The following is a 13149-nucleotide window of genomic DNA, read 5'->3' on the forward strand; positions in this document are numbered from 1 at the left end:
GGTTGTTCACTTGGTCTAGAGCAAACTCCTGCAGTGCTGCCTTACACATTCTGTATACTGGGAAAGGGGGGGAACACTTGTTTCATACCATGTTTACTAGCCCTAGTAAAATCTGTTTATCTGTTAGATTAGATAGATTCTATTTTTGTCATTATTGACATTTGACATTGATTTAACTCTATTAACTTAGCCAATAGATGTAGTAACAATATTGTGTAATTGCTAAAGATTTACAATATGAGCTCTGTATTTCTAATTAGTCTGTCTGTGGCAACACACATCTGCTTTACTATTTCAGCACAACTTTTTAAAGGTTTTTTAGCAGACCTATAAAAACTGATGCCAGTATGACTCCCAAATTGTAGAAGTGCACCATTTTACTTCTGTGTAAATCACATCAGAAAATCTGAAATATTTGTATATTTCACGAGTTCACATCTACATATACTTATTATGGTAAAGGTTATGCATAATTGGCATGCTGTCCGGGTGTAGGGCTCCGAGTTCGGAATTTCTGCCTGAACCCAGAGATGGAACTAAAAGTGAGGAGATGGGGTGGAGGTGGGATTCTAATAAACTGTGAAGGAACAAAGGTGGGTTCTGCTGTTATTTATTTTGTCCTGAGCTGATTACTGATTGATCTGCACCTGCTCCTCCGGAACCTTGTTACAGTTTTTTACAGTCGCTAGGACACATTTCTCAATACTTAGGTCACTTTTTCAAAACTCTTCACACAGTTCTCCTAACCAGCTTTCAGCTCAGCACAGCAGTTAATTTCACATTCAAAATGCACTAAAACTACCAAAACACTTCATTCATTTCTCAAATCAACACATTCTTCCATAACACTAGCAAAGGTTGACAGCCAACAAACACACTTTGTCACCCACAAAACAATGACCTAAAGAACACTAACAACATGTAGCATTATACAATCTTTGTTTACAATTCACTGCAATAGAGTTTACTGGAATGAATCAGACATGATGCAGAATGCTTCAATATATTTTATGTCTTTTATTTTTATTTTTTTGCACTGAGTAATTCCAAAATACAAGAATTTGTATACACACCATCCACTGATACAGATATGGATGTTTGTTTGCCGGAAAACTCTAACAATAGATGCCACTGTTGAGCGTTGCAGATTTGGCTGCACTCTCTGACCACCCTCTCTCATTGAGAGACCATGCATGATTTACTACATGATCAATTACAGTAGCTCTGATCTCATCTGAGACTACAGCTCTTGGTCTTCGTCTTATTCTTCTTCCACCACGCATACGTATACCTCGCCCCCTCCCAGCCCCCCTTCTACCTCTTTCAGCCACTTCTCTGTTTCTGGCTGGGTCCATGTTTACATCACAATACAAAACTCTTCAGCAGTTGTCTCCTTTTGCAATGAAATAGAAAGAGTAACGCCTGTGTAGATGTTCATCTACAATGAGAATCAGCTGTGGTTGGTCCAATTGTCCACTTATTTTTATAGCATTTAAGATTTAAGATGCAAAATATATTTCATGGTATATTTCATATGATATATTTCATTAAAATATTACTGTAGAAATGTAGCAAATTGCTGTCTTATTCAGTTTTGTATTATGTTATTGTTTTGAACATACTGTAAGTTTAACAGTTTTGAAAACAGTGTGTAAGCATATGCAAATTGGCCTATAGGAACACAGAGTTTTGGCGGTTGTTGTGTCGAAGTCAGAAAAGAATTAATGTAATTTGAAAGGTGTAGTCATTGAATGCATTTTGTGCCAAAGCAATGATAATTGATCCACAGTTTAGCCCACATATACTTCTGTTGTGCTCACTGTGTGAAGAGTTTTGAAAAAGTGACCTAAGTATTGAGAAATGTGTCCTAGCGACTGTAAAAAACTGTAATAAAACATGATTTTGTGAATTAATATATTGTAAGACATATGACTCTGAGATTCAGTTCCAATAAAGGTGATATAGGTTTAAATAAATAAATAAATAGCCTATGATGACAAAATACTTTATTACCATTATCATCAATTAAACATCTGATGTTTTTCAGGCAAACCCAAAAAGTTTCAAATTGAAACACACACACACACACACACACACACACACACACACACACACACACACACACACACACACACACACACACACACACACACACACACACACACACACACACACACACACACACACACACACACACACACACACACGCACACACACACACACACACACACACACACACACACATACACAGTCCTTTGCAAATGCAATATTTGAGAGAAAATAAGTCAATAAATAGTATTACAAAAAAAAGGAAAACGTTATAAAACACAGATGGTGTCTGTTTTTTGTATGTATTTTACTTCTGTTCAGATAATTTTATTATCAATTATCTATGGGCTTGAATTAAGGGTGAAACTCAGCATTTGTTAGAATTTGGCACAGATTACACTAACTAGCCTAAAGACATTTCCAATATTGATACTTTTTAAGATATTGTTTAAATCCTTTCATTAAACTATCCCATGTAATTTAAACAGGCACAAAAGCATTAAACAATCAATAATGGTCATTCAGTAAGAATTCAATGAGACATTGACTTTCTGAACTTTTTTTCAGGAAATACAGTTTTTTTTCGATTGCTAAACGACAATGAGCACAACTGGAGCTAAATGTGCAAAACTCTAACCACAGTCTGCATTACCAACAGTCACCTGAGCACAACTCTTAACACACGGCTCAAAACAGGCTCAGTGTGCACAACACTATGCACAACCCTCACTGAGATAACACACACTGTCACTCAGAACACACTGAGAGGAAAAACAGTAGCATCAAACACCAATGCAGAAAATCCAAACTTTTCATCTTTACAGTTTCAACAATTTCACACTTCATACAAAGTAATATTTTCTTCAAAGAAAACAGTGACATTCTTTCATTTGATATATTTACATTTTTAGAACATAACAATTGAAAATTAGCAGTTTGCTTCAATAGTCTGTAGTAATTTACAGAATTACAGTAATGAGAAAAAAAGGTAGAAACTAAAAGTACATACTGTGATACTGTAACCCTCCCTCCCCAGACAGCAAACTGACATTGAATCAACGTGGAAACGACGTCTCTCATGACATCGAAACAACGTTGATTTTGCTCATTGAATTACAGTAACGTTGAACCAACGTCAGACGCGGCATTCTTCAAAGCTAAATGAAAATCGAAAATTGGTTTGCTTTCGTAACGTTGAAACAATGTTGATTTCAAGTTGATTTTCCGTTAGTTTTGAAAGAATGACACGTCTGACGTTGGTTCAACGTTACTGTAATTCAATGAGCAAAACAATGTCAGATCAACGTTGTTTCGATGTCATGTTTCCACGTTGATTCAATGTCAGTTTGCTATCTGGGTCTCTCAAGCATTAGGCCACAAGTTTTCAGCCTTTCAGCTGAAATAGTTTGAACATCAGCAGTGTGTGAAATGCACAAGGCTGAAATTTATTCTGTTTTGAATGAGTGGTTTACAGTTTTGACAGCAGTGTGTTAGCATTTGAACAAAGTGCTGTAAATCCACAGTGTTGTGCAGGTTGTGGTTAAAGTCATGGGATAAGTGTGTAGAGTTTTGAAAACTGTGTTCAAGCACTGAAAAACGATCTAGAGTTTGGTCCACATGAACTGCTGCTGTGCAGACTGGAGTTAGAGTTTTGCACATGTACCTCCAGTTGTTGCTCCACTGTGGTTTAGCAATCGAAAAAAACTGTAATACCTTGAGTAAGAGAAATAAGCTTACAGTTTTTTTTTTGATTGCTAAACGACAGTGAGCACGACTGGAGCTAAATGTGCAAAACTCTAACTACAGTCTGCATTACCAACAGTCACCTGAGCACAACTTTTACTGTAACATATGGCTCAAAACAGGCTCAGTGTGCACAACACTATGCACAACCCTCACTGACATAACACACACTGTCACTCAGAACACACTGAGAGGAAAAACAGTAGCATCAAACACCAATGCAGAAAATCCAAACTTTTCATCTTTGCATTTTCAACAATTTCACACTTCATACAAAGTAATATTTTCTTCAAAGAAAACAGTGACATTCTTTCATTATATATTTTTACATTTTTAGAACATAACAATTGAAAATTAGCAGTTTGCTTCAATAGTCTGTAGTAATTTACAGAATTACGGTAATGAGAAAAAAAGGTAGAATCTAAAAGTACATACTGTAATATTGTAACCCTGCCTCTCTCAAGCATTAGGCCACAAGTTTTCATCCTTTCAGCTGAAATTGTTTGAAAGTCAGCAGTGTGTGAAAGGCACAAGGCTGAAATTTATTCTGTTTTGAATGAGTGGTTCACAGTTTTGACAGCAGTGTGTTAGCATTTGAACAAAGTCCTGTAAATCCACAGTGTTGTGCAGGTTGTGGTTAAAGTCATGGGATAAGTGTGTAGAGTTTTGAAAACTGTGTTCAAGCAATGAAAAACGATCTAGAGTTTGGTCCACATGAACTGCTGCTGTGCAGACTGTAGTTAGAGTTTTGCACATGTAGCTCCAGTTGTGCTCCACTGTGGTTTAGCAATCGAAAAAAACTGTAATTGTTAATGATGATTATGTAAATGGACATAGTCTGTTAAATAATTGGAACATTTAACGTTTTCAATGGTTGTTGAGTGTCTCTCAACTTTTCAACAAAACACATGAAACTTAATTTCCATAGTTTGATGCTTTTCTATGACATATACTAGTCTTTAAAATTATTTGTGGAAAAACTAAAATTTTAAAAATACTTTAAGTATATCAATATATAAGTATGCCAATATATAGATTTAGGTAATAATAATTTATAAAGATGCACTTGACCTCTTAGCAAAAGTTAGTATACTAAAAAAAACTATATACCAGTTTCATTGTAAGATTACAAACCTACACTCTGCAAGCAACTTCAAACTTCAGAAACTGAGTAAGGATCATATGAGACATGAATTGTAAGGAAACAGAAGATGTTTGATGCTTGAATGAGTTTGTGTATGCATGACTATTGGACTTATATGATATTTCTTGCATTTAGAGTGAGAACCTGATAGTGTGAACACTACAGAACTGTGTCTGTCTGTTTGTAATTAGAATCACTGGCTGTGAAGGAAGAACTGGACCAGGCCAAAAAAAAAAAAGTGATTCTGTGCCTCTTCTTCTTTTTCTTTCTTCTTCATTTCTTCCAATTACACATTAAGTCTCAAAGTACTTATAGATCTGAGCCACATACTGCATTACACTTTGCCAGTCCGGTCTGTCTGTGTGCATCAGCTCATCAATGTCCTACAGAAAGACAGAGAGCAGATGTAGAAGATTAGAAGTAGGAAACAATTTTCATTTTCAAGCATGTTTCTCTGAACTTCTACATTCAATTTTGTTTTATATATTTACTTTTCCTCAGACTTGCATTGTTAAACAAGACAATTCCATCTTAAAATATTATAGAAAATATTCTTTATTAATTATGATGGTCTTAAGGAGGAGTGAAATGAACACCAATGAAAACCATTGTCAAATTTACAGTATATTAGATTTATATCAGTTTTTCTGACTGTCATTTGCACCAAAACAAACAATTTTGGCCTTAAAGTTTCATCAAGAAGAGCATGCCTGAGATGAATTATGAGATGTGTGATTTATGAAGAAAAAAAGGTAAATAAAACTGAATAAATGTTTTATTTTAATGTATTTTACTGCAGGACCCAACTGCATCACATCCACACACACTTCGGCTGAAATCAGGCAGTCTGATCTTATCCGGGGATCTCGAAATCTCAGCCAATCCAGAGACATCCACATCCACAACCTTATATGTTTGTAAAGTTTGAAAATTCTCTGATATATTATATGCTTGACAATCATCACCACAGACCTAAAGGAACATTTTACCCAACAAGAACCTTCCAAATCTATGGTTTGTAGAAACCCTGAGAATCATTAAACATTTACAGGTCATTTTAAAGAGACCATAGAGGGTGGTGAGGCATTTGGACACATTCTTCTGTTTTTTTTTTTTTTTTAATTTTTTTATTCAAACACGTCTCTCTGTTTCTTAAAGAGATACTCCACTTTTTTGGAAATAGGCTCATTTTACAAGTCCCTCAGAGTTAAATAGTTGAGTTTTAACATTTTCGAATCCATTCAGCCTATTTTGTGATATTTAGAAGAATATCAGTAACTAGACAGTTTCTGGTCTCATTGACTTCCATAGTAGGAAAAAAAAAATATACTATGGAAGTCAATGAGACCAGAAACTGTCTGGTTACTGATATTCTTCTAAATATCAGAAAATTGGCCGAATGGTAAAACTCAACTTTTTAACTCTGGGGGAGTTGTAAAATGAGCCTATTTCCAAAAAAAGTGGAGTATCCCTTTAACGAAAAAGCCTAAAAAAACACACTGGTTCATAACCGTAAAGCCTACTACATAAATACCATTTTGATACACAACTTTCTAAGGCCTCTTCAACGTAATCGAAATGTTGCTGAAATTGCCTTTTTGACAAGCAAAGGGGGTTTTAGTCTTTGTGCAGTGAAATCTTGACAGTTACCTTTATAAAGTAATTTTGAGAATAATAACTTTTATATTGTTAGTAATATTTCAAGATGAACAACACTCATTGAAGCATGAAGCAACCTAGGTTTACTTGATAATACATAATTTATATATGTTAAAATGTGAGTTCTCAAAAGCCTGATGTATCATATTTGATAATCAAAATAAAGTCAGCCGTATCCGGGCCGTATCCAGACCAGATGGAGGACCTGCACCTAGATTGTGTCAACTAGACTCTCCCCTGTGAAGGGCTCATTGGAACGACAACCATCCGTACTGATCCTCAACAAACCCATCTCCATACCAGCGTGATTCCGATCTTCAACCAGATGGAACGATAAAATCCATGATGAAAGTTTACTCCAGAGCTAACTTTTTTTTAAATAAAAATTAAACATCACTGAACTTACTTAATCTGGACTGTGGCACTATTTTCTTCAGGGAACAAACTTTTTGCATTATTTTTCTGTTATCTCTGTAAAGCTGATTTGAAATCTGAAAGCTGTATTGTATGGAGCCCCCTTAGTCCCACTTTGTCAAAAAAAAAAATAATAATAATTATAACTATCTTGTGGCCTCAAGATAGTAACTCGTGGCATCAAGATAGTACACGTGGCATCAAGATAGTAACTTGTAGCCTTTACATAGCATCTCGTGGCCTCAAGATAGTAACTCGTGGCCTGAAGATACTATACTAAGATACTAAGATACTATCTTGAGGCCACGAGATACTATCTTGAGGCTACGAGTTAACATCTTGAGGCCACAAGTTAGTATCTTGAGGCCAACAACCCTGCTGAAAAATCCAGCTAAAACCAGCCTAGGCTGGTTGGCTGGTCTTAGCTGGTTTAAGCTGGAAGTAGCTGGTTTTAGTTGGTCACCCAGCCTGGCTTAGCTGGTCAAGCTGGTCTCCCAGCCTGGTATACCAACTTGACCAGCTAAGACCAGCCTGACCAGCTGAAAAAGTGTTCAAAACCCCTCTAAAACCAGCCTGATAAACCAACTAACCAGGCTGGGAGACCAGCCAAAACCAGCCAACCAGCCTTGGCTGGTTTTAGCTGGATTTTTCAGCAGGGAATTCATAAAATGGAAAATAAAAGAGTCTGCCAGAATATTTAGCTTATAATGTCATCAATTTAAACCCACACACAGACGTTCAGATACAGATCCAAAGCCGTAATCCTCCTTGCACATATTTGTTGTGTGTAAGTCATGCGGAAAAGGACAAACATAACCTGCTGAGTGATGTGTCAAGTCAAAATATTGTGCACACCTCTGTAATGAAGTCATAAAAACATTCATCAAACACACCCTCAGGTCATTGATTAAACAATCAATACCTAACAAAAAGTGTTTTGAAAAAATTAGATGTACAGTAATATGTTATGAGCAGCCACAATCTCTGGACAATTGCTACAAAAAAGCTGTCCCCTCATATTCTATTCTATTATTGAAACAGAATAGTTTGAAGCAATTAAGAAAACAAAAGTCCAAACAATCACCCAGAATGCTGTTATCATTCTTTCTTGCAGAAAGCAGTTGAAAAATTAGTCAAAGCATATAGAATATTGTACAGTTTTCAATAAATGCACTTGGTAAAAACCAAACACAAGAACATTGTAAGATACAGTGTAGTCTGTAATCCAAAAGACCACAATGAAAATATAGGATTCGTAATGTAAACCTGGCACTGGAAGTTTTTGAATTTGGAAAATTTGGAGAAAAAACAAAACAAACAACAACAACAACAACAACATAAGCCCTGACGAAACTTAACAATCCAAAAAATTAATGGAATGCATAGCTGATATAAAAAACGTCTCGGTTACGGATGTAACCCTCGTTCCCTGAGTAGGGAACGGAGACGTTACGTCAGAAGTGACAGAGAATGGGGGTTTCGCATAGAAAGCAAATCCTCTTCGAGTATTTAAAAACGAGCCAATGGCATGAAAATGCCTTGGGGGTGCGGAATTTGCAAAGCGTATCTCCGCCCCACGCCGTGGGTATAAAAGGAGGAAGTGAACGCAACCGCAGTATGTCTTCGCTGAGGAGCCAAGACTGAACTCCGGCGTCTACCCAGCGATACAGCAGAAGTGGCAGGGAGACGTAACGTCTCCGTTCCCTACTCAGGGAACGAGGGTTACATCAGTAACCGAGACGTTCCCTTTCGTAGTCACTTCAAGTTAAGTCAGAAGTGACGGAGAATGGGGGTCAGTGCCATCACGCCATCTTCAAGCTGTCTTCCAGTGCCCTGCGAAAGTCTGGGCCCCTGAACATAGCCCGGGAGGGACATGCTACCAGATGCCTACCGAAGGAGGACTTACAAATACACATATGGTCGCATAGGAACACATATGGAGATCACTGGAGCACCAACCGCAGGTGGCTACTAGAATTTAACTCCAGGGGTGAGAGATGGCTTGCCAAGGGAAGACACATGCTCAGAGAGGCTTACAGTGGATAATACACATGAGACAGTTACCATAGGGAACCGTGCACATGGAGGCACCTAGCCGGCATCCAGAGCAACAGCAGTGGTGCTCACATTGTCGGTGCTGGAGGACTCAAGGCTTCACGGAAGACTACTGAGGAATATCGCACTTATCCAATCTGAGGAGTGGAATGGCGAGCAAGCGAAGACACCTAAGCGGGTCTAGTACTGGCGGAAGCGAGTACGTGAGAGGACACCGGCTCAATTCGCAGAATATAGAACCTCGCGTAGGTGTTGGGTGTCGCCCAGCCTGCAGCTCTGCAAATGTCTGTTAGCGAGGCGCCATGCGCTAGAGCCCAAGAGGAAGCCACGCTCCGAGTGGAGTGGGCCGTCACACCAAGAGGGCACGGACGGCCTTCCTGCTGGTAAGACAAAGCAATGGCGTCCACTATCCAGTGAGACAGCCGTTGCTTTGGGAGAGCCCTTCCCTTCTGGCTCCCCCAATGACAGACAAAGAGCTGGTCTGAGGTCCTGAAACACCGCGTTCTGTTGACGTAGGTGCGGAGAGCACGTACCGGACAGAGCAGTGCCAAGGCTGGGTCTGCCTCCTCCAAGGGCAGCGCTTGCAGGTTCACCACCTGGTCCCGGAAGGGAGTGGTGGGAACCTTGGGCACGTATCCAGGCCGGGGTCTCAGGATCACGTGAGAGTAAGCTGGCCCGAACTCCAGGCACGCTTCGTCAACGGAGAATACGTGCAGGTCCCCCACCCTCCCACCACGGGAGGAGGCGCTCTGTGGACACAGCTGCATCACAACAGAACGCTCTACCGGGGGCATCCCAGTGCACCCACGGGCGGCCCCACCATCGAGGGGAGGAAAGGCGGGGAGGATGGAGCGCGCTCTCAGGAGGACAAAGGAGCCTTCCAAGTGCGCGTCAGCTCCGCATGCAGCTCGGGGAAAAAAGGTATTGGGGTCGGCTGTGGCCTTGCGGCGGCAGCCTTACCCAAAAACCAATTATCCATCCGTGAGAGATCAGGGCAGGGTGGAGGGTTCCACTCTAACCCGATACTCACGGCGGCCCGAGATAGCATGGCCGTTAACTCGGGATCAGACACGGGCAACGCTGGCACTCCCGAGGGAGGCAACGCAGCCGCAGCCTCACTTCCCGAGGAATCCAGCCTGCCTTGTGATGCTGCGATCGACATCGCATCATCCTCTGGAGCGCCGAACGAAACAGACGGTACCTGCGAAGAGGCAGACAGCTGAATCGAATCGGCGCTCGCTGGCTTTAACACTGGAGCGGGGGGTGGGGCCCGTGGAACTATCGTCGGGGCTTTGTTCCACACCGTCACCGTCAGATCACCCTGTCCGCGAGTCGAAGAGCTTCTCGTGGAAGAAGCAGATCGAGTAGCGGAGACGGGGACTCTCACTTTTGTCAGATCATTGAGTCTAGATCTCAGTGTAGAGATGTAGAGAGTCATCCACGAACGCTGCTGCTGCATGTTGAATGCCCAGACACACAAAGCAGCGATCGTGACCATCAGAAGATGACATGAATCGACCGCACCCAGAAGAACACGGGCGAGACATCTTGAAAAAGACGTGCCACGTGCAGCTCTTTCAATGAGAGGAATTCACTCTTTCAGCGCTGAGGCGACCAGGGAGAAGCGCAAAGTCTGGCAGACCACTGCTCAGATCGCAGGCAATGCAGAATCTCGCTGGGTACCGCCGTCACACCAACACTGAAGAGGACGCTCGTCTCGAAGAGTCTTGTCAGTGAGAATGGCTTTAGGAGTGAAGAGGTCTCTTGGCTCCGAAGCGAAAACATACTGCGGTTGCGTTCACTTCCTCCTTTTATACCCACGGCGTGGGGCGGAGATACGCTATGCAAATTCCGCAGCCCCAAGGCATTTTCATGCCATTGGCTCATTTTTAAATACTCGAAGAGGATTGGCTTTCTATGCGAAACCCCCATTCTCCGTCACTTCTGACGTAACTCGAAGTGACTACGAAAGGGAACAGGATGACTAGTAATTTCCTACTACTTAATTCTGAAAAAAAAAACAAAAAAAAAATGAGATTTTAATTATTGGACAAAAAACTTCACGTAATAACCTAGAATACTGTCTAACACTTGATGGCTGCTCTGTCAAGTCCTCGTCGTCGGTTAGGAACCTGGGTGCGCTCTTTGAGACCAAACTTTCATTTGAAAGTCACGTGTCTAGTATCTGTAAAACCGCATGTTTTCATCTTAAAAAGATATCTCTAAATTACGTCATATGCTCCAAAGAAAAAATGCAGAACAATTAGTTCTTGCGTTCAAGACATCAAGTCTAGATTATTGTAATGCTCTTATGGGTGGTTGCCCTGCACCCTTAATAAATAAACTACAGCTGATCCAAAATGCAGTTCTTACCAGAATCATGAAGTATGACCATATTAGCCCGGTTCTGTCAACACTGCATTGGCTCCCTTTTAAACATTGTATAGATTTTAAAATATTGCTGATTACTTGCAAAGCACTAAATGGTTTAGCTCCCCAGTACTTGAGCGAGCTCTTAACGCATTATAGTCCTTCACGTCTATTGCAATCTCAAAGTTCCGGCCAGTTGATAATACCTAGAATATCAAAATCGACTGCTGATGGTAGATCCTTTTCCTATTTAGCACCAAAACTTTGGAACAATCTTCCTAACATTGTCCGGGAAGCCAACATGACATCATGACTTTTGCGTAAACATATACGCCACTTTCGAGTCAGATGGCGTGTTATCTCCACGCATTTTGTGCTATCCGCGTGTATCCGCGTGTATGCGTATATGTCTACGCCATTAATGTCCACGTCATTCCGCGTGTCTGAACATGCAATCAAATCTCCAGTCATAAATGCCATTAACCCCAGTGACGGTTAAGTTTAGGGATGGGGTTCAGGTAAGTCATATCTTTTTTTTACCTAGGATGGTAAGGGAACAGTCATAAATGCCATTAACCCCAGTGACGGTTAGGTTTAGGGACGGGGTTGAGGTAAGTCATATATTTATATAACATTAAGTCAACGGCGTTCATAAACACACTGAAAGGCGATTATGCGTCTTGATAGCACGCCAAAAATGGAAATACGAATTGGCGTGTCATACACACGCTACTTCATGAGATCAGTCTGGGGAAGCAGACACAGTCTGTCAGTTCAAATTTAGACTAAGAACACATCTCTTTGGCTTAGCATACACATAACACATTTTAGACTTCTATAATTCAATGTTAGGCTGCATAGTTTAGATCAGATGGAACCGGGAACACTTCCCATAAATCCTGATGTACCAACGCATTCTCATCCTTTAACGTCATATAGAACGCTAGTGACAAAACGGCGCTATACTACGCACATGGCACCCGTTATCGTTAATATAACACGTGCTGTGAGGGCTAAGTTTAGGTGTGGGGTAGGGTGTACGTGTCATATTCACGCTAAAGGATTTATAACGTCTTGGGTTCGCGTGTTATATTAACGATAAAGGGAGCCATGTGCGTAGTATAGCGCCGTTTTTGCATATAGCGTTCTATATGACGTTAAAGGATAAGAACGGGCTGGATGTACTCTTTACATCATAAGAAGGATGGCGTCTACAATAGTCTCTCTGTATATCCTGAAGTTCACCGCAGTCCACGGGATCGAGGCTGTATCCAGATCTGGACTTAAGGACCTGCGCCTGCACACGACAATAACACAGTGCTGAAGTGTCAACTAGTCTCTCTCCTGTGAAGGCCTCCCTCCTTTTACCTCTGTACAGATAAAACATTGTCTGGATAATTCCGGTTCGCGTGGCTATGTAGACACATCAAAAAATTCTTAAAGGTCCTCAAATTCTCAAAGACTCTTAAATTTTAAAGGTCCCCTGACATGAAATTTTCATTTTCTGAGGTTTTTTAACATTAATATGAGTTCCCCTAGACTGTATTTGGTCCGAGCTTTGGCTATTTTCCTCTTCTCTGCATCCGTCTGCATCTCAGACGCGCTGATCTAGAATCTCCCCCTATATAACGTCATATGGAGGAAAGGTTACTCCCCTTTCTCTGCTTTGCCCGCCCAGAGAATTTGGCCCGACTATGAGAAAACGAGCTAGGAAC

General features: G+C 40.6%; 1 protein-coding gene across 4 annotated transcripts in view; it reads right to left on the bottom strand.

Moving 5' to 3' along the window:
• Positions 1 to 686: 686 nt before the first annotated feature.
• Positions 687 to 13149, bottom strand: part of specc1 (sperm antigen with calponin homology and coiled-coil domains 1) — a 269017-nt gene continuing 256554 nt past the window's right edge. For all 4 annotated transcript variants that reach the window (XM_089129997.1, XM_089129999.1, XM_089129998.1 and 1 more), the window contains one exon: positions 687 to 5319. In XM_089129997.1, coding sequence (XP_088986123.1) covers positions 5230 to 5319 — 90 coding nt within the window. In that variant the 3' untranslated portion in view covers positions 687 to 5229. The remainder of the gene's footprint in view (positions 5320 to 13149) is intronic.

Source organism: Pimephales promelas, chromosome 4 (assembly GCF_988280905.1).
Source record: "Pimephales promelas chromosome 4, fPimPro1.hap1.1, whole genome shotgun sequence".
Classification (NCBI taxonomy): domain Eukaryota; kingdom Metazoa; phylum Chordata; class Actinopteri; order Cypriniformes; family Leuciscidae; genus Pimephales; species Pimephales promelas.